Here is a 25,618-nt window from a genome sequence, read left to right as displayed (position 1 = left end):
AGCATCCAGAGGACTGGGACTGAGTGAGCATCCAGAGAGAGAGAGACAGAGAGAGAGAGCCTGGGACTGAGTGAGCATCCAGAGAGAGAGACAGAGAGAGCCTGGGACTGAGTGAGCATCCAGAGAGAGAGAGAGACTGAGTGAGCATCCAGAGAGAGAGAGCCTGGGACTGAGTGAGCATCCAGAGAGAGACTGAGTGAGCATCCAGAGAGACAGTGAGCATCCAGAGAGAGAGAGCCTGGGACTGAGTGAGCATCCAGAGAGAGACTGAGTGAGCATCCAGAGAGAGAGAGAGAGAGAGACAGAGAGAGAGAGCCCAACAGGCTAATTTAATAAACAAAAACATCAGCCGAATGGAACCTGGGCCTGTAGGACTCACGAACCACCCACCCTCCTTCCTCCTCCCACTCTCCTCCACTCCACTCCACTTCCGCGGCGTGGGAACCCATTGGCATTGGTCAAGATGCGCTCAGATGTCCAACATGTGCCAGATGAGAGACGGAGAGAGGGAGGAGGGGAAATAGAGGGAATGTGGACGACAGAGACATTGGGGGGGATGAAAGACAGAGGAGGAGAGGGGCATAGAAGCCTAGTCTAGTAATAAAGGATAATAGGATTTAGAGGACAATAGGCTATCATACAGAAAGGGTTGGGGGACTCAAGGGGACTCAACAATGCAGCACCGTGCCTTTCATGAAAGTCCGAACTTCAACAAATGATGATCCTCTCATGGCCAGGTACCCTTTTCAGCAGGTCGACAGTCTTTGCATTAATAGAAGTACCTTCAAAGAAAAGTGAGAGGGGAACTTTCTACACAGTGAGGTTTGTGTATTTTAGTGTCTCCTTTGTTATCCGTGCTTTATTTCCACTTGCTTAACCAAGTGGGGAAATTTGGACCGGCGTCAAGAAGTCAGAAGAGGACGTGTCCCTGAGCAGTTCAACCTTTCCTCTTCTCTCTCTATCCAAACTTCCTCCAATCTCGCTCACACTGTGAGAATGACTGTCCTCTATGTATTCCTCCTTCCCAAAATGCACTTTAATCTCTTCATTTATTTCCTTCCCGCCTGCCTTGCTTGCTATCTATCGCTATCTTTCCCCCTGGGGGGTGTACAGAGAACACAGTTTATGGACTGGTGTTATGAATGTGATAATTTCATGTTCGTGGGCACGCTGAGAACTGCCATGATACAGAACATTACACTTTGATTGACGGGTGGGCTCAATGTTTAGAGTGGTCTGGGATTACATGACGGACACAGGATGAGATGAGTGATGGAATTGATTGGTCAGAGGGTTGCTGCATCATTGTGAACAGGAAGTAGGTGCGAGGCGCTCCATTAATGCTCTGCTCTACTCTGGACGTGTGCGTCTGCATGCCTGGCCCTGGGCGGAGGGGCCACTCACTTTCCTACGGGATCGGGAAAGGAGGAAGAGGTTCATCTGCTTCACTTTTGCATGGGATATTTTTTCCTTCCTTCATGCTTTACTTGGCTTGGAGCTGTAAAGGAAGATAAGCATGCATGGTTAGTCCAGAGCCTACAGAAGAAGAGGCAGGGGACTGTCATGAACAACGAGGATAGAGCGGCAGTAAGGGATTTTCTGAAAAGTTGAGTTAGAAAAGTTTAGGCCGTCCCATGTTCTCCCCCAGAGAAGACAGGGTACGAAGGAGAAAGGCTAAACAGAGCTATATAAAAGCAGAACATTGAATTAAGCACATCATAAAACGCAATGATGAGGGATCATGGGTAAAGCTAATGGTTTGGCTTCGCTGAGTGGAGAGACTGAGAGAGTGACGGCAGTGGAGATTCCCTCCAGCCACACACCCACAGCCACACCCTGCTGCTGTGTTCCATGACCCTCACAGGGATCCACACTACAATACACTACAGACGAGTCCAGTCCAAACACCAGGAGACAGAGGTCTGGGGTGGAACACATCGCTATGGTAATCCCAGCCTCTGAGGCGTAACACCCCTTAATGCTAAACTAGGCAGTGTGTGATGTGTTTCCATGGCTGTCCCCATCATCGCAGCTCTGCGATGGGCCCATGCAGAGCTAATTATGGCACAGTCTTGTTTGTTAGGCAGAGGGTGGCCCTGGTAACAAACCATACTGTAGCTCTCTTCATGCATCAGGAATTCCACCGAGCTAGCAGCCAAGTTTTATAAAAAGGGATTCAGAAACACAGCGGGCAAACACTCATGTACTTATAGATGTTATTGGGGGATAATGTTGCTCGGCCAAGCACCTGCATATTGTAACAAACACATATGTCAATGCCACACTAGCATCTAGTATTACTGCTTTGAAATAATTATATTTTTAATACTATACAAAGATAGACAACATCTCTCACAGACTAGTAATGCTGCCTGTCAAATGTCAAAGAGAGAGAGAGAGAGAGAGAGAGAGAGAGAGAGAGAGAGAGAGAGAGAGAGAGAGAGAGAGAGAGAGAGAGAGAGAGAGAGAGAGAGAGAGAGAGAGAGAGAGAGAGAGAGAGAGAGAGAGAGAGAGAGAGAGAGAGAGAGAGAGAGAGAGAGAGAGAGAGAGAGAGAGAGAGAGAGAGAGAGAGAGAGAGAGAGAGAGAGAGAGAGAGAGAGAGAGAGAGAGAGAGAGAGAGAGAGAGAGAGAGAGAGAGAGAGAGAGAGAGAGAGAGAGAGAGAGAGAGAGAGAGAGAGAGAGAGAGAGAGAGAGAGGGGGCTGTTTAAGTCTTGGAGAAAGCAAGTGTATAACAAGAAAATACCCTCACATCAGATCACTGTGGCTTGAAGCAGAGGTTCCCACAATGTTTAGAGCTCCTGCAGCTCATGGAGTCAGTCAGTTAATCTAATACCCAGTGAGGACTCTGCCTAGTCTGGCTGTGAGCCGCAGCCAGCAGCATCTCTGGCTTGTGATTGGATAAGAAGAGGTTCTGGACTCAGTCAGGCCGCCAGGCTCTCCTTCTATTTTACTGTCAGCAGTTCACTTTTCCTATACAGTGCATTCGGAAAGAATTCAGACCCGTTCACTTTTTCCAAATGTTGTTACGTTAAAGCATTGTTATAAAATTGATTAAATAAAGCATGTTCCTCATCAATCTACACACAATACTCCATAATGACAAAGCAAAAACACGTTTTTTGAAATTTTAGCAAATGTATTCAAAATAAAAAACAGAAATATCTTATTTACATAAGTATTCAGACCCTTTGCTATGAGACTTGAAATTAAGCTCAGGTGCATCCTGTTTCCATTGATCATCCTTGAGATGTTTCTACAACTTGAATGGAGTCCAGCTCTGGTAAATTCAATTGATTGGATATGACTTGGAAAGGCACACACCTGTCTATATAAGGTCCCACAGTTGACAGTGCATGTCGGAGCAAAAACCAAGCGATGAGGTCGAAGGACTTGTCCATAGAGCTCCGAGACAGGATTGTGTCGAGGCACAGATCTGGAGAAGGGTACCAAAAATGAATGTGGCATTTAAGGTCCCCAAGAACACAGTGGCCACCATCATTCTTAAATGGAAGAAGTTTGGAACCACCAAGACTCATCCTAGAGCTGCCTGCCCGGCCAAACTGAGCAATCGGGGGAAAAGGGCTTTAGTCACAGAGGTGACCAAAAACCCAATGTTCACTCTGACAGAGCTCCAGAGTTCCTTTGTGGAGCTGTGAGTACCTTCCAGAAGGACAACCATCTCTGCAGCACCAGATGGAAGCCACTGCTCAGTAAAAGGCTCATGACAGCCCACTTGGAGTACTCTCAGACCATGAGAAACAAGATTCTCTGGTCTGATGAAACCAAGACTGAACTCTTTGACCTGACAGCCAAGCGTCAAGTCTGGAGCAAACCAGGCACTGCTCATCACCTGGCCAATACCATCCCTAATGTGAAGTATGGTGGGGGCAGCATCATGCTGTGGGGATGTTTTTCAGCGGCATGGACTGGGAGACTAGTAAGGCCCTGAAAATAGCTGTGCAGCGACGCTCCCCATCCACCTTGACAGAGATTGAGAGGATCTGTACATTTACATTTTACATTTAAGTCATTTAGCAGACGCTCTTATCCAGAGCGACTTACAAATTGGTGAATTCACCTTCTGACATCCAGTGGAACAGCCACTTTACAATAGTGCATCTAAATCATTTAAGGTGGGGGGGGGGTGAGAAGGATTACTTTATCCTATCCTAGGTATTCCTTGAAGAGGTGGGGTTTCAGGTGTCTCCGGAAGGTGATGATTGACTCCGCTGTCCTGGCGTCATGAGGGAGTTTGTTCCACCATTGGGGGGCCAGAGCAGCGAACAGTTTTGACTGGGCTGAGCGGGAACTGTACTTCCTCAGTGGTAGGGAGGCGAGCAGGCCAGAGGTGGATGAACGCAGTGCCCTTGTTTGGGTGTAGGGCCTGATCAGAGCCTGGAGGTACTGCGGTGCCGTTCCCCTCACAGCTCCGTAGGCAAGCACCATGGTCTTGTAGCGGATGCGAGCTTCAACTGGAAGCCAGTGGAGAGAGCGGAGGAGCGGGGTGACGTGAGAGAACTTGGGAAGGTTGAACACCAGACGGGCTGCAGCGTTCTGGATGAGTTGTAGGGGTTTAATGGCACAGGCAGGGAGCCCAGCCAACAGCGAGTTGCAGTAATCCAGACGGGAGATGACAAGTGCCTGGATTAGGACCTGCGCCGCTTCCTGTGTGAGGCAGGGTCGTACTCTGCGGATGTTGTAGAGCATGAACCTACAGGAACGGGCCACCGCCTTGATGTTAGTTGAGAACGACAGGGTCTTGTCCAGGATCACGCCAAGGTTCTTAGCGCTCTGGGAGGAGGACACAATGGAGTTGTCAACCGTGATGGCGAGATCATGGAACGGGCAGTCCTTCCCCGGGAGGAAGAGCAGCTCCGTCTTGCCGAGGTTCAGCTTGAGGTGGTGATCCGTCATCCACACTGATATGTCTGCCAGACATGCAGAGATGCGATTCGCCACCTGGTCATCAGAAGGGGGAAAGGAGAAGATTAATTGTGTGTCGTCTGCATAGCAATGATAGGAGAGACCATGTGAGGTTATGACAGAGCCAAGTGACTTGGTGTATAGCGAGAATAGGAGAGGGCCTAGAACAGAGCCCTGGGGGACACCAGTGGTGAGAGCGCGTGGCGAGGAGACAGATTCTAGCCACGCCACCTGGTAGGAGCGACCGGTCAGGTAGGACGCAATCCAAGCGTGGGCCGCGCCGGAGATGCCCAACTCGGAGAGGGTGGAGAGGAGGATCTGATGGTTCACAGTATCGAAGGCAGCCGATAGGTCTAGAAGGATGAGAGCAGAGGAGAGAGAGTTAGCTTTAGCAGTGCGGAGCGCCTCCGTGATACAGAGAAGAGCAGTCTCAGTTGAATGACTAGTCTTGAAACCTGACTGATTTGGATCAAGAAGGTCATTCTGAGAGAGATAGCGGGAGAGCTGGCCAAGGACGGCACGTTCAAGAGTTTTGGAGAGAAAAGAAAGAAGGGATACTGGTCTGTAGTTGTTGACATCGGAGGGATCGAGTGTAGGTTTTTTCAGAAGGGGTGCAACTCTCGCTCTCTTGAAGACGGAAGGGACGTAGCCAGCGGTCAGGGATGAGTTGATGAGCGAGGTAAGGTAAGGGAGAAGGTCTCCGGAAATGGTCTGGAGAAGAGAGGAGGGGATAGGGTCAAGCGGGCAGGTTGTTGGGCGGCCGGCCGTCACAAGAAGCGAGATTTCATCTGGAGAGAGAGGGGAGAAAGAGGTCAGAGCACAGGGTAGGGCAGTGTGAGCAGAACCAGCGGTGTCGTTTGACTTAGCAAACGAGGATCGGATGTCGTCGACCTTCTTTTCAAAATGGTTGACGAAGTCATCTGCAGAGAGGGAGGAGGGGGGGGAGGAGGATTCAGGAGGGAGGAGAAGGTGGCCAAGAGCTTCCTAGGGTTAGAGGCAGATGCTTGGAATTTAGAGTGGTAGAAAGTGGCTTTAGCAGCAGAGACAGAGGAGGAAAATGTAGAGAGGAGGGAGTGAAAGGATGCCAGGTCCGCAGGGAGGCGAGTTTTCCTCCATTTCCGCTCGGCTGCCCGGAGCACTGTTCTGTAGAGAAGAATGGGCTAAACTCCCCAAATACAGGTGTATCAAGCTTGTAGCGTCATACCCAAGATGACTCAAGGCTGTAATCGCAACCAAAGTTGCTTCAACAAAGTACCTGGTAAAGGGTCTGAATACTTAGGAAAATGTGATATTAAAAAAAAAATAGGGGAAAAAAACAATTTAATTAATTTTAGAATAAGGCTGTAACGTAACAAAATGTGGAAAAAGTCAAATGGCCTGAATACTTTCTGAATGTACTGTTCATGCACACTTTCACACACACTTATCCACACACATGGTCCATGCAGTGTGTACAGTATCCAGCCTCACAGCAGGGCACCAGGAGAAGCTTGGACAGAGAATGTGTGGTCGTGAAATTACCCAGAATACTGTCAGCCATCCGTTAAAAGAGAGGCCCAGAGAGCACTCTCTGAGGCACTTAGAAAAACACACATAAACCCACACATCCATGCACGTTCCACCAATTAGGTGCCTTTTGAGTAGTGCAACTCGGTGATTTAAATACATTCACCAAGTGTAACTTGGTGAATGTATTTCACCAAGTTTTAACATTCTGTCATAAAGAGCACATGTACAACTTAATAAAATACATGTTTTCCCATCTCAAGAGGTACAAAAAAATACTATAGTAAATGCCTATTAAGTGCAAAATACAGTGGGGCAAAAAAGTATTTAGTCAGCCACCAATTGTGCAAGTTCTCCCACTTAAAAAGATGAGCGAGGCCTGTAATTTTCATCATAGGTACACTTCAACTATGACAGACAAAATGAGAAAAGAAATCCAGAAAATCACATTGTAGGATTTTTTATTAATTTATTTGCAAATTATGGTGGAAAATAAGTATTTGGTCACCTACAAACAAGCAAGATTTCTGGCTCTCACAGACCTGTAACTTCTTCTTTAAGAGGCTCCTCTGTCCCCCACTCGTTACCTGTATTGATGACACCTGTTTGAACTTGTTATCAGTATAAAAGACACCTGTCCACAACCTCAAACAGTCACACTCCAAACTCCACTATGGCCAAGACCAAAGAGCTGTCAAAGGACACCAGAAACAAAATTGTAGACCTGCACCAGGCTGGGAAGACTGAATCTGCAATAGGTAAGCAGCTTGGTTTGAAGAAATCAACTGTGGGAGCAATTATTAGGAAATGGAAGACATACAAGACCACTGATAATCTCCCTCGATCTGGGGCTCCACGCAAGATCTCACCCTGTGGGGTCAAAATGATCACAAGAACGGTGAGCAAAAATCCCAGAACCACACGGGGGGACCTAGTGAATGACCTGCAGAGAGCTGGGAGCAAAGTAACAAAGCCTACCATCAGTAACACACTACGCCGCCAGGGACTCAAATCCTGCAGTGCCAGACGTGTCCCCCTGCTTAAGCCAGTACATGTCCAGGCCCGTCTGAAGTTTGCTAGAGAGCATTTGGATGATCCAGAAGAAGATTGGGAGAATGTCATATGGTCAGATGAAACCAAAATAGAACTTTTTGGTAAAAACTCAACTCGTCGTGTTTGGAGGACAAAGAATGCTGAGTTGCATCCAAAGAACACCATACCTACTGTGAAGCATGGGGGTGGAAACATCATACTTTGGGGCTGTTTTTCTGCAAAGGGACCAGGACGACTGATCCGTGTAAAGGAAAGAATGAATGGGGCCATGTATCGTGAGATTTTGAATGAAAACCGCCTTCCATCAGCAAGGGCATTGAAGATGAAACGTGGCTGGGTCTTTCAGCATGACAATGATCCCAAACACAACAAAGGAGTGGCTTCGTAAGAAGCATTTCAAGGTCCTGGAGTGGCCTAGCCAGTCTCCAGATCTCAACCCCATAGAAAATCTTTGGAGGGAGTTGAAAGTCCGTGTTGCCCAGCAACAGCCCCAAAACATCATGGCTCTAGAGGGGATCTGCATGGAAGAATTGGCCAAAATACCAGCAACAGTGTGTGAAAACCTTGTGAAGACTTACAAAAAACGTTTGACCTCTGTCATTGCCAACAAAGGGTATATAACAAAGTATTGAGATAAACTTTTGTTATTGACCAAATACTTATTTTCCACCATAATTTGCAAATAAATTAATTAAAAATCCTACAATGTGATTTTCTGGACTTTTTTTTCTCATTTTGTCTGTCATAGTTGAAGTGTACCTATGATGAAAATGACAGGCCTCTCTCATCTTTTTAAGTGGAAGAACTTGCACAATTTGTGGCTGACTAAATACTTTTTGCCCCACTGTAAGGTAACAGGGTTGACCGTAACAAGGTTGACCGTAACAAGGTTGACTGTAACAAGGTTGATGACTTCATCTCAAATTATCCATAAATCCCCTTGTGACAGGGGGAATGGAAGCTTGTGTGTGCAAAAGGGAAGCGCAATTGAATGCAAGCTTCCCAAAAACGTTGAAATTGTTAAAACGTTTCTAGCCTATCTATCTATGTATAACAGGGTTGACGTGATATGCTTGACCCACTCAGTTTCCCATCACAAAACACCAGAAAATGGCTAGAGAGAGTAGAACCGGCTCGCCTCCCTTTACACTAGGATTTGACAATTAGATATTATCAATGTTTCTTTTGAAAAAGAAATGGGGTAAAAATGAATCGTTTCACCCTGTTAAAATGAGAGTTCAGTTCACGTAACAGGGTTTTCCTTAAAATAAGGTCATTTTTATCTTAAAATGAATCACTAATCACATTAAATAAATAATAATCTTCAAAAATGGCTTTATCAAAGCAACTAAATGACAAGGGTGATGAAAATGAGGATAGATGTTGGGGTTAAGTGGGTTAAAGTGTTCCTTGAAGTCAAACAGGATGCATAGAGGGACAGAATTTAGTCACTTTAGCAAGTCTTTGTTGATATTAAAAATCTGCTGTAATGAATTTTCAATGTGGTCTATATTAAAGGGCACTTCATTTAATATACAGTAACACACTTTTAAAATTCTATATTTGTGCAACATTTCTACTTAAAATATCAAAGGGACGCAAAAGGCACTTATTTTCAAAAGGCACACACACATAAACACACACACACACACACACACACACTCACGCACACATAAACACACACACACTCACGCACACGCACACATAAACACACACACACTCACGCACACGCACACATAAACACACACACACACATCCCGTTCTTAATGCTGGTCTCATTCGGGATAGCTTTGCTTGGCTTTTCTCTCTGATGGACTTCAGACCCATCAATTATCCTTATTGGATTTGCCTCATCACAGAACTGATATCCTTATCTGAAGAACAACAAGCCTTTATTATCATTGTCAGAGCGTTGTTACACCCCCGTTTGGTCAACATCAACTCTCTGATCTACAATTCATGGCTAAATCAGAAACATATTTTGTTAGAAATCCGCCAAATTCAATTTTACACACTAAGCAGGAAAGCTGAAGGCAGATGTCCCACCCTGTTACTGAGGCTTAATAATATTTGTACAAACCTGAGGATATATTGCGGATCTATACAGTACCACATGCATGCAAAGCCAAAGCACACAAAATGCTGTCATAAAATGTCTGGATGCAGCTTAGTCCATGAGTCAGATGTACCATGTACAGGATAGGATGGCGTAGGACTGTAGAACAATAGAGTAGAGTGGCCCACGGAGAGGGAGAGATGGGGGAGATGGGTTTATGTACGTTTTGGGACCTTTCACAGGAAAGCCCTGTCCGTGTCTCTGTCTGGGAGACGAGAGAGCAGCCGGGCACAGGCCTCAGAGTGGGACCTCTGGCACGAAGCCAAGGTGGAGGAAACGGGGGGAGAGGTCTTTCCAGGCACATACAGTTGAAGTCGGAAGTTTACATACACTTAGGTTGGAGTCATTAAAACTCATTTTTCAACTACTCCACAAATGTCATAAACAAACTATAGTTTTGGCAAGTTGGTTAGGATATCTATTTTGTGCATGACACAAGTCATTTTTCCAACAATTCTTTACAGATTATTTCACTTATAATTCACTGTATCACAAATCTAGTGGGTCAGAAGTTTACATACACTAAGTTGACTGTGCCTCTTGGAAAATTCCAGAAAATTATATCATGGCTTTAGAAGCTTCTGATAGGCTAATTGGCATAATTTGAGTCAATTTTAGGCATATCTGTGGATGTATTTCAAGGCCTACCTTCAATCTCAGTACCTCTTTGCTTGACATCATGGGAACATCAAAATAAATCAGCCAAGACCTCCTCAAAAACAATTGTAGACCTCCTCAAGACTGGTTCATCCTTGGGAGCAATTTCCAAACGCCTGAAGGTACCACATTCATCTGTATAAACAATGGTACGCTAGTCCTATATCATCATAACCTGAAAGGCCACTCAGCAAGGAAGAAGCCACTGCTCCAAAACCATCATACAAAAAAGCCAGACTATGGTTTGCAACTGCACATGGGGACAAAGATCATACCTTTTGGAGAAATGTCCTCTGGTCTGATGTAACAAAATATAACTGTCTGGCCATAATGATCATCGTTATGTTTGGAGGAAAAAGGGGGAGGGTTGCAAGCCGAAGAACACCATCCCAACCATGAAGCACGGGGGTGGCAGCATCATGTTGTAGGGGTGCTTTGCTGCAGGAGGGACTGGTGCACTTCACAAAATAGATGCATCATGAGGAAGGAAAATGATGTGGATATATTGAAGCAACATCTCAAGACATCAGGCAGGAAGTTAAAGCTTGGTCGCAAATGGGTCTTCCAAATGGACAATGACCCCAAGCATACTTCCAAAGTAGTGGCAAAATGGCTTAAGGACAACAAAGTCAAGGTATTGGAGTGGTCATCACAAAGCCCTGACTTCAACCTTAATAGAAAATATGTGGGCAAAACTGAAAAAGAGTGCGCGAGCAAGGAGGCCTACAAACCTGACTCAGTTACACCAGTTCTGTCAGGAGGAATGGGCCAAAATTCACCCAACTTATTGTGAGAAGCTTGTGGAAGGCTACCCGAAACATTTGACCCAAGTTAAACAATTTAAAGGCAATGCTACCAAATACTAATTGAGTGTATGTAAACTTCTGACCCACTGGGAATGTGATGAAAGAAATAAAATCTGAAATAAATCACTCTCTCTACTATTATTCTGACATTTCACATTCTTAAAATAAAGTGGTGATTCTAACTGACCTAAAACAGGGAATTTTTACTAGGATTAAATGTCAGGAATTGTGAAAAACTTAGTTTAAATGTATTTGGCTAAGGTGTATGTGAACTACGGACTTCAACTGTATCTTGACCACTAAGAGTCTGCTACTGGGGTGGGTGACTTGGATGGTGTGTGTTCAGTATTTCAGTGTTTTGTGTTTGTGTGTGTGATTGTACATTGTCTGAATGTTTTTCACCCTGTATGTCTGTGCTTAAAGGGGTAAGTAGGGGGCTTTTGACTGGAGTGTATTCAAAGCTCCAGTTGCTTTGGTATCAGTCACAAATCCAATGACATTCAGTACGGCTAAAAACAGCTCCCGTATAAAGTGAATATATCACATGTCACATTGACTGATGATATTTAAGAATGGGGTTTGCTCTGCCTAGAATGCCAACCGCCTTGCCCACCGGGGCTAAATTACACGTACAGATTTTGTCCCTGATAGATTGATGAGCAGTCGTGGCATCACTAGCCAGAAGGAAGTCTTTTTTAAGTCTGACAATTAGTAAATATTTGATAAGAGTCCCTGTTGTATGTGTCCTTCAAAGTATCCTCTAACATGGTAGGGTGAGTAATCAGAAAACCAATATATATTTTAGTGCACACATAGCAAGACACTCCTTCTCTACTCCCTCAATCTTTTCCCTCATCCTTCTGCCTCGTTGTTATCTCCCCCCAAAATTATATCAATCAGTTTTAGATAGTTTACTCTTTTTTTTCATTCAGCACATTCCCCCCCCCCCCCCCCCCCCACACACACCATTTTTCTCTGTCAACCACGTTACGTAAAAGCAGCTTTCCCCGTTCGACCTGGAAAACATTCACATCACAGCTTAGTCAGAAGTGGGTCACATCAGCACTGGGAAGGGGAACAGAGGTAAACAATCAATGGACCTTTTCCTGGAGATCACAAATACACCAAAAAACTCTGCATATCATTGACAGCTTACAAAGCAGCACTGCTACGGCCGATGCCCAAAGGAAGCAGGAACTGCTGCTGCTGATGACAATAGTAATAGCATTGTGTGTGCGTGTGTGTTTTAGGTGTGTGTGTTTGGGGGAGTGGGTTGGCATCAGGGTTAGCTGTGTTATGCCCTAGTAATGGGCTTTTAGCATGTGAGCTGCAATGGTTTGGATAACACAACTGGGACGTAGCAGCGGGGGGACGAGCGTGACGGAGCGAGCATCATATGTGATTGTTCTAATGACCTTAGATGGAAGTATGTCACATTTTGTGGCATGCTGACAATTGGACATGCTGATGATGATTCAGCAGTCTGTGTGAGTGAGTGTTGAACCTCTTCCCTTACCAGTAAAACAGCACAATGATGAACACCATGTCAACATAAGTCAAATAATGCTGACGAGGCAGAATCTCTCACATCCGGCTCAGGCTCCACCACATCTCCTAATAAATAGATGGAGAAGAAGAGAACATGTAGGGGACTGACAGAGAATGGAAAATAATGAGGTTTAGAGTAAGGGAGTCTGAAAGAGAAAGAGTGGGAGACAAACAGAAGGTCGAGAGCTGAAGAAAGAGAGGGGTAGAAATAGATGGATGATAGAGTATAAAAGAGTGAGCGACCGGCTAGGTTGGTGGAGAGGTTGGGAGGTTACATGGTTATGGATTCTCTGTGGATCAGTTTTACTCTTTAAGTAGATATATCCACTCTAAATTCACATATGTTTGCTTTTTATTTCCAGCACTGATTCTGGCATGGGTTATCTGGCTCTACATCAAGCCTGAAACGGTCACGCAAAGGTCACTATCGATAATATGGCAAGTCAAGAGGTTTTCTAAACCTAAGCCGTCATAATCTGTGTATAGTGTGTAGTATAATCGTCTGTATTCATTTCATGCGTGACTGAGTCTAATGGAAGAATGATCACCCACAATGATTTATTAAAGACAGGCCATTAAAGTTGTGCGCTCTAAGAAGCACTTTACTCTGTGGCTTGTTCGATAATGAGATCCGGTACAGACCAGACCATTTAACCACTGGAATGGGCTGAGCACTGCATGCGGTTCACTGGCCAGGTCTCTCTGCCCTGGGTATGGCTCAGTCCTGTCAGCCAGGGAGAACTGGATGACGGGGTGACCTTGCTGCCTGGTCTCTGCCAAGTTTGGCGATGGGTCCGTGGGCTGTATTACCACCCAGCCCCCCTGGACAACTGGCCACTGCCTCCACACCTGCCCACCCTTTCACACCCATTCCAGGCCAAACGTCCGCTAGACTCCTAGATAACCAAACGTGTCGACCTCCTCCCACAGGAAACTCCCCCGCCTGTTCCCTGCTGGGTGGAGAGTTATTCGTGACGGGGTTAATGCTGCTGGACCAAGGGAGAGAATGGAGAAAAAACATCTGAGATATAAATGAAGTATAGTAGCATTGCATGTGAATGCAACACATGCTGACCACAAGAATGCCAAGTAAGCCTCCCATGAAAGAAACCCATCCCTTGCACCATCCATCAGAATTTAATGGACTATTTCAGACTGCAGGCCTCCCCAGAGAGGGATTTGGGTAAGGTCAGGGTCAGGGTGTGTGCGTGCGTGTGTGCATACGTACATGAACATGCTTGTGTATACTGGTGTCTGCATACTGTCAGGGTGGAAATGTCCACGGAGAAATACATTTCAAATCAAATCAAACTTTATTTGTCACATGCACCAAATACAACAAGTGTAGACTTTACCGTAAAATGCTTACTTACAAGGAGCGTTTCCCACTCCTGTTGGATTTCTTCATAATAGTAGAGATTCAGGAAATCTGTCCAGCTGATTATGTTTTTCCACAGTAATGTCCTGCCTATAACTCCCAGACCACATGGGAAAGTTCTAATTACAGTACAGCATGTATAGTTCTACAGCACTGTCATATCCTGTCAGTATCAAATACTTCTCAACTACACTGAGCACCTTATCACAACGAGTTCATCTCCACACCTCCATCTTCCTGGCTCAGCCAGCAGTCTTCTCCTGGGATTATTAACACTATCAGTGGTTAAGGGGATACAGCTGGTTCTATGGTTAGGGTCAGAGAGACACAGGTGTTGAACAGGGGTTGGAGATACAGTTGGTGCTAGGGTTAGACATGGGATAGGAGTAGGAGACAAGGCTGGGCCTGGGTGTGTGTGTGTGTGGTTCTGTTGAACGGGAAGAGACTGAGGTCAGTGTCACAAGGTGTGTTTAGTCTGCTTTTTCTCTGGTCATCTCATCACTCCTCATGCTGGCTGGGAAGGGCAGGAGAGGGCAGGGAAGGGGTCAGAAGGGTAGAAGAGTCCTTAGATCTTGTCTGTGACAAAGAGATGATCTCGGGCTGAGGGGGACGGGGGGGGACGGGAGAGAGGAGAATCTCAGTTGCATACTCCTCATGTCCTCTCTTCTCGCCTCCTTTTCAAAACCCATTGGAGGAAAAGGTCAGAAGGGAGGGACCTCTGGCTTTCTCATCCAATGCGTTTTGAGGAGATGAGGAGAGAGGACGCGAGTTGTATGCATTTGAGATTCTCCCACACACTGTGAGACATAGAGAAAGTACATTAGCACTAAATACACCATAGTTCCTTCTCAAGAGAAATATAGAAGCCCACTACTCAACATGTCTGCTCCATTAGCTCCTTCCCACCAGATCAGCCAGTCAACCAACCCCAATGACCACAATCTGACATCCTCTGTTCAGATCACTGCTTTTCTCTGCTGACACACACATCAAGCCCACATCCACCCTCTGATTCCAAACTCCACTATAAAAACTAATATGGCCTCTTGGGAAATCATCCAGATTTTATTCATTATTGGCACTGAGTCCAAATATTTCATTGTACTTTTTGTATATCTTATTTAGTTCCACTCGCTCTCACTCTCTCGCTCTTTCTCTTTGTCTGGCTGATCCTCAGTGCTTTGCAGATAAAACCATATTGTCTTTAAAGTCAGAATGAAAACCAGATAAAGAGGATGTCAAAAGAAGTCAACATGTTAAGGCTGTTTGCATTTGGAAGTCATGTGTGGGGTGATATTTGGTCTAATTCTCACAAAACTATCCCTCCGTTTTTTCTACTCTGTTTTGTAATGAGAATCAATAATGTATACTAGGACATTAGTAATAATGTCATATTCAATCCGCTGTCAAGGATTTGTCTCTTCTTCTTCAGTTCAGTCATCCTCTAAGTGGCATTCAATTAAAAAAAGAAAAGCAATTTTATTCTATGTAAGACAATGTAATGAATTTGCTGTACATTGGGTTCACTCTGAATAAAGACAGGGGAAATCGATGCATATTCCATTACCTTAACTGACTTGCGTCCATTATTGTCCTTGTGGAGCATCTTATCAGTGGTGTGGTACAGTCTCTGGGCAAGTGCTTACATTGTGTAATGGACCGTTTATTTGAATGAAAAATACCCCCTTCTCCCCCTTGATAATCACCATTGGTCATTGGTGTGTGAATGTCTCTGTATGTTGTGTAGTTTGAGGATTGGGAGCAGTCGTGTAGTGTTTCTGTGGATAGGACGTTAGGGTTCAGTGTTTGTTTATTTGTGTCGGTGTGAAAGCGATGGGAGAGGTGATTGAGTATGTGTGTATGTGAACGACTGAACAGGGAGTCGAAAAGCGCTCTGTTTATTTGTCTAAGTCTGTGTGAATAATGAGTAAAGATACGTGTGTCTGGGTGAATCATTTGGATCTTTTGTGTTGTCTTTAAAGTTCATGTTGAGGAGATGTTCATCATTAGGTGTGCTTGCTGAAGGCAAAGCACAGCTCTTGATTTCTTACATACTCCTATTATTATAATTTGATGACTTTAGCCCGCTCTAAAGCCTAAGCGATTTACTCTATGAACACGAAACCAATTTCCAAAACGTACAGACGGCCCCAACTTAGATTGTCTGAGAAAACATTTTTGATAGCATTTCTACTTTTGAAAATGAGCTCCCAATAAATTTCAATGGGGGGAAAAAAGGGGCCATAGACTTCAATGGTAAAAATAAGTAAATAATTCTCTATGTTCAGGCTATTCTAACATCAAATTCTTTAAGATCTTTATCAACTATAAATATATCAAATGTACTTAAAATGACTCACCAATGATCTTTGATTGTTTGATATCCCCTAGAACCAGTGTTCTTCTGCCCCCTGCTGCTGAATGTCAGATTTGAGGGAAGAGAGGGATAGAAATATGAGGATTAGGGAGACATAAGAACAAAGAGGAAGAAAATAGTCAATGGAAGTGAAGAGTGCACTCTTGACGTTAGTACAACCACCACCACTACCAGTGAGTGATCCCTGTCATACCCACTCCAGGGGTCTTTCCACCAGCCACCGCTTCCACATCCTCCCCCTCCAACCTCTTGTCTGTCAGAGCCTAACATTAGCCTCACATCCAGCTCCAACGTCTGTGTTTGTTTAACTCTTTTGCTGGCAGCTGTGGCGATCTGAAGGGGTTAGGGGTCAGGCAGGCCAGCATGAGGGACAGGAGGCCTGATCAACCTCTTCAGTCACAGCAGGAGGAAGTGTTGACCTCTCTAAGGCCGTGTCAGCACCCTTCAAAGCACAGGAACAACTCTGTGATGATGCAATGACACCTCCGTCATTGTCATTTCCTCCACTCACAAAATACATATGAATTGATTGGAATCAAAGTAAAGAAATCAGAATGTTAGGTTTATTTACTTTTCTAAGTTATCACTTTAGGAAAGGCAGATAAGGTAAAAAAGGAAAACAACTGAAATCAAATGGCAAAAAACACTGTTGGATAAAGTAAAAGCACTATTAGCACAAAACTTTAAAATAACAGGTACCTCAAACATATTGACAGGCATAAAGACAAATGAATTTTCGCAGGAACAATCATTGTATAGTTGTAACTGCTTCTTGAACATAATATACTAGTCTGCTGTTAGCATCTCTAAGTAGAAGACACATTTGTCAGACAGTGCATTGTCAAAAAAACAAAAACATCTAGATTATTGCTCACTTGTAGCTGTAGTTACTTTACCCATGGCAACTAACTGCTACGGTATGGTTATGTGGTGTTCACACTTCAATACAGATTTGAATTAGAAATCAATTTCTGAGTTTCTCATAGTGTCTATGTACCATAGTACCAACATTTATGGAGAAATGCTCCTAGGCAGCAGTGAGAGAAGTTCTGAGAGAACCTGAGGGTTGCTTCTTAGAGCACAAAGCTGGCAGTCTGACTCCAAGTGAAGATCTCACTCTGAGTACTACATATTTTCATACAGAGAAACATGGAAACACACATTGACATCCAAAGACACCACGGCACACACAGACACACACACACATTTTACTCAAAATGTCATCAACATCTTTCCCATGGAATGTGAACAGTCCATTTAACACACATCTCCTTCTTCTGTTAAACTTCTTTCAGTATGCAGGGATTCCTTCAAACTCTGTGTCGACTCTAGAAGATCCCAGGCAGCAGGCGATAGGGAACTGCATCCGTGTAGCGCTTCCAGTCTTTGCCGTACTTGCTGCTGCAGCGATGCTCGTCTCTCACACAGCGGTGCACCAGCAGGATGGTCATGTAGACGATGTAGAAGTAGGGGTGAATGTGGCCAAAGCCGCAGGCTGCACAGTAGGCCAGCGAGCCCATCAGGTCGCCCGTGTAGTTGAGGTGGCGTGCCACGCCCCAGAAGCCGGAGGTCATGAGCTTGCTGTGGTGCAGGCCGCCGTCACCCGAGCGGTAGGCACACTCAATGAAGGTGGGCTTCTTGCCCCAGACGGAGCACTTCCCCTCGGTACGGCGGAACAGGTCCTTCTGGTGGTTGGTGGAGCGGAAGACGTAGTAACCCACCAGACCCAAGAGGAGGACAGCTGCAGCATGGGTTGTGGAGAGCTGGACTGGGTTGTACACCAGGTACAGGCCCTGTAGAAAGAGACATGATGCCAAACATACAGTATGATGTCTTGGCAGTTGAACGGAAAACCAGAAAGACTCCATAACAGCTACATTTAACTCGGGGTGTATAATCGAAGCGCATCAACTCAACTACAATTTCCATGACTTATTCATATTTTTGCAGTGGCTTTTGTGTTGGGTGTCTGACTAGTTGTTTTTTTTACGATGATGTGACTTACCTGCAGCGTGTAGAGGAAGGGCAGCCACACACAGTCTCCCCAGCCCAGGTACCAGCCAAAGTGGTCATGGCAGATGTCAATCGTCTTCAGGTACCATGCCTCATTCCAGAAGAAGTCGAGAACATAGATTGCCTGGAGGAGTAGCTATTACATTAGTAGCCATTCATTGGAGGTAAAGCCTGCCTAAACTGGTTCAGTCAAAGCTACCACTCTAAGGTCTAGTTTAGCTAGGTCACTCGCTAACATACACTGCCATCTAGTGGTAAAGGGAGAGGAGTGTCTCACCTGCAGCACATTAACCAGGATCATAGAGTTAGTCACATAGCCATAGAGCTCCTGCTGTTTGGCTGCATAGGAGAGGTTGATTAGAGTCCAGGCAACAATACCAGGTCTCCCGTTGAAGAAGAGCTTGAAGTCGAACCATTTCCCGATGCGGGGATTGAACTCAATGCCCATCATGTAGTTATAGAAGACGTTGCCTGTGAATTTGCTGGAAAATGATAAAGGCAATTCAGATTAAATAGGCCCAAAGTGACAAGTTTGAATGAAATATAACATATTATTGGACGCATCTAGTCCTCACCAGTCCTCGGCATTGGTGGGGAAGAGGTAGGCCTTGACAAAGGCAAAGGTGGACACAACATAGCCCAGTATGTTGGTGCACCACAGCAGTGGGATCCAGTTGTCGAAGATTATGGTGGGGGAAAACAGTGGAAGTATTGAGCGTTGGCATACCATAGGGCATGGGTGATCAGCCACGACTGTAAACCGTTGATCTCATACTTGTTTATGAGGCCTAGGAGAGAACAAACAATGTGGGGTGAAACCAATGACTGCATATATGAATGGACAAAGCCATCGATCATTTGACACTATTCATTCCTATGTGAAGACTCAATAGCGCATTGAAGCTGTTGTTTCAGATGGCGTCTCATGGAGACAACGTGCGCAGTTTGAGCTACTCCTGGAAGTGGCATTGCAGGCTAGCTAAGTGCTGCCCTCTCTCATTGAGTAAATCAGGTTGAAGGTCGATCGGGGTACTGTAGGCTACCATTTTTTTGTTTTTAATTTGACCCCTTTTTCTCCCCAATTTCGTGGTATCCAATTGTTTTAGTAGCTACTATCTTGTCTCATCGCTACAACTCCCGTACGGGATCGGGAGATACGAAGGTTGAAAGTCATGCGTCCTCCGATACACAACCCAACCAAGCCGCACTGCTTCTTAACACAGCGCGCATACAACCCGGAAGCCAGCCGCACCAATGTGACGGAGGAAACACCGTGCACCTGGCAACCTTGGTTAGCGCGCACTGCGCCCGGCCCGCCACGGGAGTCACTGGTGCGCGATGAGACAAGGACATCCCTACCGGCCAAGCCCTCCCTAACCTGGACGACGCTAGGCCAATTGTGGGTCGGTTACGACAGAGCCTGGGCGCGAACCCAGAGTCTCTGATGGCAGTAGTACAGCGCCCTTAACCACTGCGCCACCCGGGAGGCTACTGTAGGCTACCATTAGCAGCTAAATGATCCTTATAACTTTGTCTGTGTGTGATTTTTTTTAAATGATCTATTCAAGGACATAAATCTTGTGTATTAGAAGCATTTATTGGTACCATTAACGGTCTAGATTTTTGGGGGAATTTACACTACGATTGCCCTTTTCATTCACTACAATGGGGGATCATGTTTTCTGAAAACAATGCCTGCAGTACCGTGGTCAGGCTTGAACTTCTGTGGCTTCAATGAGAGGGGGCAGTAGTTCTCCCGGGTAGATAAGAGCCAAGTCTTTGCAGACACAACACTCAACACTATTGTGCACATAAAATTTCAGTAAATATGAATAGAAACCAATCCTTCATGCAAGAAATCTCCAAAAACGAAAATGTTCTCTTCTCAGGTGCCTTACCTGCTGGGGTGCGAGCTCCATCCTGAACCCCACCAGCATAGCCAGGCAGGAACTTATGAGTGATATCAGGAACACACATGTAGAGCACCACCTGATGGAGAAACAGTGTCATTCCACAGAACTCCCATCGTTGAAATACTCTGATGCAATAAACCATGATAAAATGTCATTTACACACACGGCCCTACCTATGGCCTTACCTGGAAGGAGACCCAGACGGTGTAGATCTGAGCAGCGGTCCAGGTGAAGGAGGGGGCCTTTTCCCAGATGGAGCGCAGGGTGGCCTCTCCACTGTAGAGCTCTAGCAGGGGCTGGCTGACCGAGCACTGGTATTGGTCACACACCATGACGAAGAAGAACACCAGGAAGGGGGCTGTGCACAGCAGCAGGATCACAGCGCTCAGAGAGAACCAGTCCACCTCCCTGACAGAATGGTAGGTGTGGAGGAGATGGGGGAAATAACATACAGAGTTGTAATGGTGAAAATGCATAATCATTGGAGCATTTATAATAATTCATCATTCCTGAAAATGTTTCCGTAAAAAAACACAAAAAAAACACTTGATAGCCTACTGTAATTTATTTGAGAGTTGTTATTATTAGGTTGTAGATCTAATCTAACATAAACGCTATGGGCCGAGGACTTTGCCTTGTGGTGTACTGCCAACTTTGCTAGAGTTCACTTTTAAAGATAAGCATGACCAGTTTATCTTACAGGCTCATTTGAAAACCACTGATTATATGACAAGAATGATATAGGCCAACATTTCAGTGACTGTCTGTCCATGTAGTGACTGTCCATCAGTGGAGGCTGCAGAGGGGAGGATGGCTCGTAATAATGGTTGGAACGGAGTGAATAGAATGGCATCAAAATACCATGCCACTTATTCTGCTCCAGCCATTACCACGAACCCATCCTCCCCAATGAAGGTGCCACAAGCCTACTGTGCTGTCTATGTACAGCACAAATCAACATAAATCCTGAGAGCCTAGTTTTTCCTTTTTAAATAATTCCGTAGTGAATCCATTCGCTCACCTGAGCTTTGTATAAGGGCTACAATAGCAAAAACATGCACAGTGGCAAGAAAAGGTATGTGAACTATTTGGAATGACCTGGACTTCTACATAAATGGGTCATAAAATGTGACAACATTTCTCAACAATAGACAAACAAACAGTCTGCTTAAACTAATAACACAAACAATTATATGTTTTCATGTCTTTCTTGAACACACCGTGTAAACATTCACAGTGCAGGGTAGAAAAAGTATGTGAACCCTTGGATATAATAACTGGTTAAACTTTCTTTGGCAGCAATAACCTCAACCAAATGTTTTCTGTAGTTGCGGATCAGACCTGCACAACGGTCAGGAGGAATTTTGGACCATTCCTCTTTACAAAACTGTTCCAGTTCAGAAATATTCTTGGGATTTCTGGTGTGAGCCGCTCTCTTGGGGTCATGCCACAGCGTCTCAATCGGGTTGAGGTCAGGACTCTGACTGGGCCATTCCAGAAGGTGTATTTTCTTCTGTTGAAGCCATTCTGTTGTTGATTTACTTCTGTGTTTTGGGTCGTTGTCCTGTTGCATCACCCAACTTCTGTTGAGCTTCAATTGGCGGACAAATAGCTTAACATTCTCCTGCAAAATGTCTTGATAAACTTGGGAAATCACTTTTCTGTCGATGATAGCAAGCTGTCCAGGCCCTGAGGCAGAAAAGCATCTCCAAACCATGATGCTCCCTCCACCATACTTTACAGTTGGGATAAGGTTTTGATGTTGGTGTGCTGTGCCTTTTCTTGTGCTGTGCCTTTTTCTTCTTCACACAATGTTGTGTGTTCCTTCCAAACAACTCAACTTTAGTTTAATCTGTCCATAGAATATTTTGCCAGTTGCGTTATGGAACATCCAGATGCTCTTTTGCGAACTTCAGACATGCAGCAATGTTTTTTTTTTGGATAGCAGTGGCTTCTTCTGTGGTGTCCTTCCGTGAACATCATTCTTGTTTCATGTTTTACGTATCGTAGACTCATCAGAGATGTTAGCGTGTTCCAGAGATTTCTGTAAGTCCTTAGCTGACACTCTAGGATTCTTCTTAACCTCATTGAGCATTCTGCGCTGTGCTCTTGCAGTCATCTTTGCAGGACGGCCACTCCTAGGGAGAGTAGCAACAGTGCTGAACTTTCTCCATTTTTAGACATTTTGTCTTACCGTGGACTGATGAACATCAAGGCTTTCAGAGATACTTGTGTAACCCTTTCCAGCTTCATGCAAGTCAACACTTCTTAATATTGGGTATTCTGAGATTCTTTTGTTCGAGGCATGGTTCACACCAGGCAATGCTTCTTGTGAATAGCAAACTCAAATTTTGTGAGTGTTTTTTACAGGGCAGGGCAGCTCTAACCAACATCTCCAATCTCGTCTCAATGATTGTACTCCAGGTTAGCTGACTCCTGACTCCAATTAGCTTTTGGAGAAGTCATTAGTCTAGGGGTTCACATACTTTTTCCAACATACACTGTGAATGTTTAAATGATGTATTCAATAGAGACAAGAAAAATACAAGAATCTGTGTGTTATTAGTTTAAGCAGGCTGTGTTAGTTGAAGATCAGATCTAATTTTATGACCAATTTATGCAGAAATCCAGATAATTCCAAAGGGTTCACATACCTTTTCTTGCCACTGTGCGTCACTTTTTAACTTATTTTAGTGGCAGCGACCCATAACCCAATGAAACCTGGAATAGACATATAATGGAAATATAATGTGTGGGTGATGGAAGCTTGTGAACTGATTCAAACTGGTTGTTTATTTTCCCCAGTCAAATACTTTACTTCCTTTTCATACTACCTTTGTCTACTGAAGATTAAGCAGGTCCCCACACACAATCTTGCTCAATATTTTGAGCAGCTGCCCTCCCCAAAGAAATATAAGGTCCCACTGTTCAGCAAGAATAGGAGCAGGGCAAGTTTCATTCCGACAGCCTGAACAGTGGGATATAGGACAGATGTAGGTCCAATGGTCAGACAGTAGGCCACAGGGACTGTACATATCTCTGCATTAACTATGACATTTCCAGTGTTTTCGGTATTAGGTATTTGTTTGCTGATTTCACAAAATTAATTTCCATTTAAATGGAGATTAAAGATGGAATCCGCAGTTGGGGAAACAGCGCCACTGTCTGCCCCAAAGCCATTTTTGTTTTTCTTTGATGAAGCAGAGGTGGGGAGTGGACAAGAAATCGCAATACATGTGCTGCTGCTCTTTGCAGTAACTACATTGTTGCAAACAGATATGGCAGTTTCGCCATTAAGGATTGCAGCTTTAAGTATATCGTATCATAATCAGTCCTGAACCAACAGACAGTGAACATAGTTACATGTGAACCCAGTTACCCAAGTAGAGCATTAATGACTATAGGCCTACAGTAGGTCAGCTTCATCTTACCATGCTCTTCCCCACTGCCCTGCAGGTTCCTCTGTTGTCTCAGACACCCCCCCGTTCGAGCTGAGCCTCTGGCGCCTCCGGGTGGCCTCCATGGCCACTGCAGAAGACATCTCTAGAGAAACAGAGAGAGAGAGTAGAGTCATGGTAGTGACCAAGACATAACAGACCGACTGTACCTTATAGCCAATAAGGTAATGTGGGATATCAAAGGCCATCTGGTGGCCTTTGAGGACCTGACCTAAAACATTATGTGATGGTGCTGTACATGATACATGGTTAAATATTATTAGTAAACCTTAAGGATCAAAAGTCGATTACACAAGGCTGCATGGGGTGCGTGTCCAAGACTGATAATGACAAGCCAGATGTCTACTATTTGATGCACACAGGATGTTGTATAATACAGATCAAAATGTCAAAATCTTTTGGTCCCATTGTGGTAAGGCCTACAGTTTGTCTGTTTGACACATGCACAATTTTAAAGGTTTATGAATAGACATGAGCATGATAATTCTACAATGAGAGGTTTTAGCACAACACAGTTGTGTATGTTAGCAAATCTAATGCAAATGTTCAAACATATCAAACACACTGGAAAATGTGTACGTACACTTTAATAACACCATAACTGCATATGATTACTACATGGGCTCAAAGACACCATAGAACCAAACAAACTTTTTCACCCCCATTATTAAACTACTTCTAATGTTGCTCATCCCCTCCATTAATATAAACATGTATGCATGCATTACTTCATCGCTTTGGTTAAAAGTGTCTGCTAACTGGCATATATTATATTATTATACCATACATTAGAGGTAGGGCCTACACATGTACTGTAACAATCCACAGAAGGGGAAAAGCAGACACACAGGGATAGTAATAGCAGGTCTCTGGGTATAGGTCATGTTATATCAGTTGAAACGTTTTTGGACAAAATCCAACATACAGATACAACGATAATGCTGAGGGGAACACCTTTTGTACGTAGTTGACAACAACACTTTCGGGACAGTGACGGCTGTCACACATTCACATAGACCACTCAAATATGTTTGTATACAAGACTGATTGAGGTAAGTAGAAGGTGATTTTCATAAAAAGCATTGACTTCATTCTCCACCCTTTTAACGTTACTTAAAATTACTGATAGGCCTACAACAAGCGTCAGCTGCTTTTACACCCGATTATCGAATGAATACCCGCAAGTCCCTGAAATAGTATTGTCAATAATTCTGTACGAAATGTAGACAACGGATCGAATGAATAAATAGATGTTAGATAGAGGCTCTCACAAAACAATTGATAACAAATTGCCTAACGCTGCCATAACGCACCTCCAGAAAAAGCCATAACTCATATGGACAATAGATAATGCATAATGTCGAGGATCATAGACGGAAAAATAACATAAGCATTATAAGCAGACATTGAATTTCAATAGGTCTGTCTAAAATATAATTTCGTAAGCAACTCACCAACTTCTAGCACCTATGGGAAAACTCTTGGACCAGATGTGTAAGATATAACGAATAAAAGGTTCTATATTAACAACAACTCCGCCCAAATAATAAATGCCTGCGAACGTACAGCCAATAACGTCTCAGTAGGGTACGCGCCGCACTGCCATATCGACCTCTGATTGGATAACACTGATCTGAAGCCATGAGCGCATGATGAGCTCATGAATAGTTGGGCCATGAAAAATAATACATCCACATTCAACAAACCGACAGACCCAAATAAATCCTCAACATATTTTGAACCAATAAGTGGACAACATCACACAGTCACACTGTCTTCATGATGACAATATCTGCATACAGCTGTCATATGATGACAGAATAATACAGGATGATGTAGCTAAAATAAATACAAATATTTATAGATGAAA

At 44.4% G+C, this 25,618-nt stretch overlaps 1 protein-coding gene across 1 annotated transcript; it reads right to left on the bottom strand.

Annotated features, from left to right (window-relative positions):
• Window positions 1–16,905: 16,905 nt before the first annotated feature.
• LOC135504646 (7-dehydrocholesterol reductase-like) lies at window positions 16,906–25,295 on the bottom strand. Its single transcript, XM_064923404.1, is given in 9 exon segments — window positions 16,906–18,157; window positions 18,370–18,501; window positions 18,655–18,859; window positions 18,953–19,079; window positions 19,082–19,165; window positions 20,276–20,366; window positions 20,476–20,698; window positions 23,722–23,833; window positions 25,203–25,295. Coding segments are annotated over 8 exon segments (1,437 nt in total). The 5' UTR covers window positions 23,832–23,833; window positions 25,203–25,295; the 3' UTR covers window positions 16,906–17,692.
• Window positions 25,296–25,618: the final 323 nt, after the last annotated feature.

Source organism: Oncorhynchus masou, chromosome 2 (assembly GCF_036934945.1).
Source record: "Oncorhynchus masou masou isolate Uvic2021 chromosome 2, UVic_Omas_1.1, whole genome shotgun sequence".
NCBI classification, from domain to species: Eukaryota; Metazoa; Chordata; class Actinopteri; order Salmoniformes; family Salmonidae; genus Oncorhynchus; species Oncorhynchus masou.
Note: the sequence above shows the minus strand (reverse complement) of the source record. Positions and strands in the feature narration are given on the sequence as shown.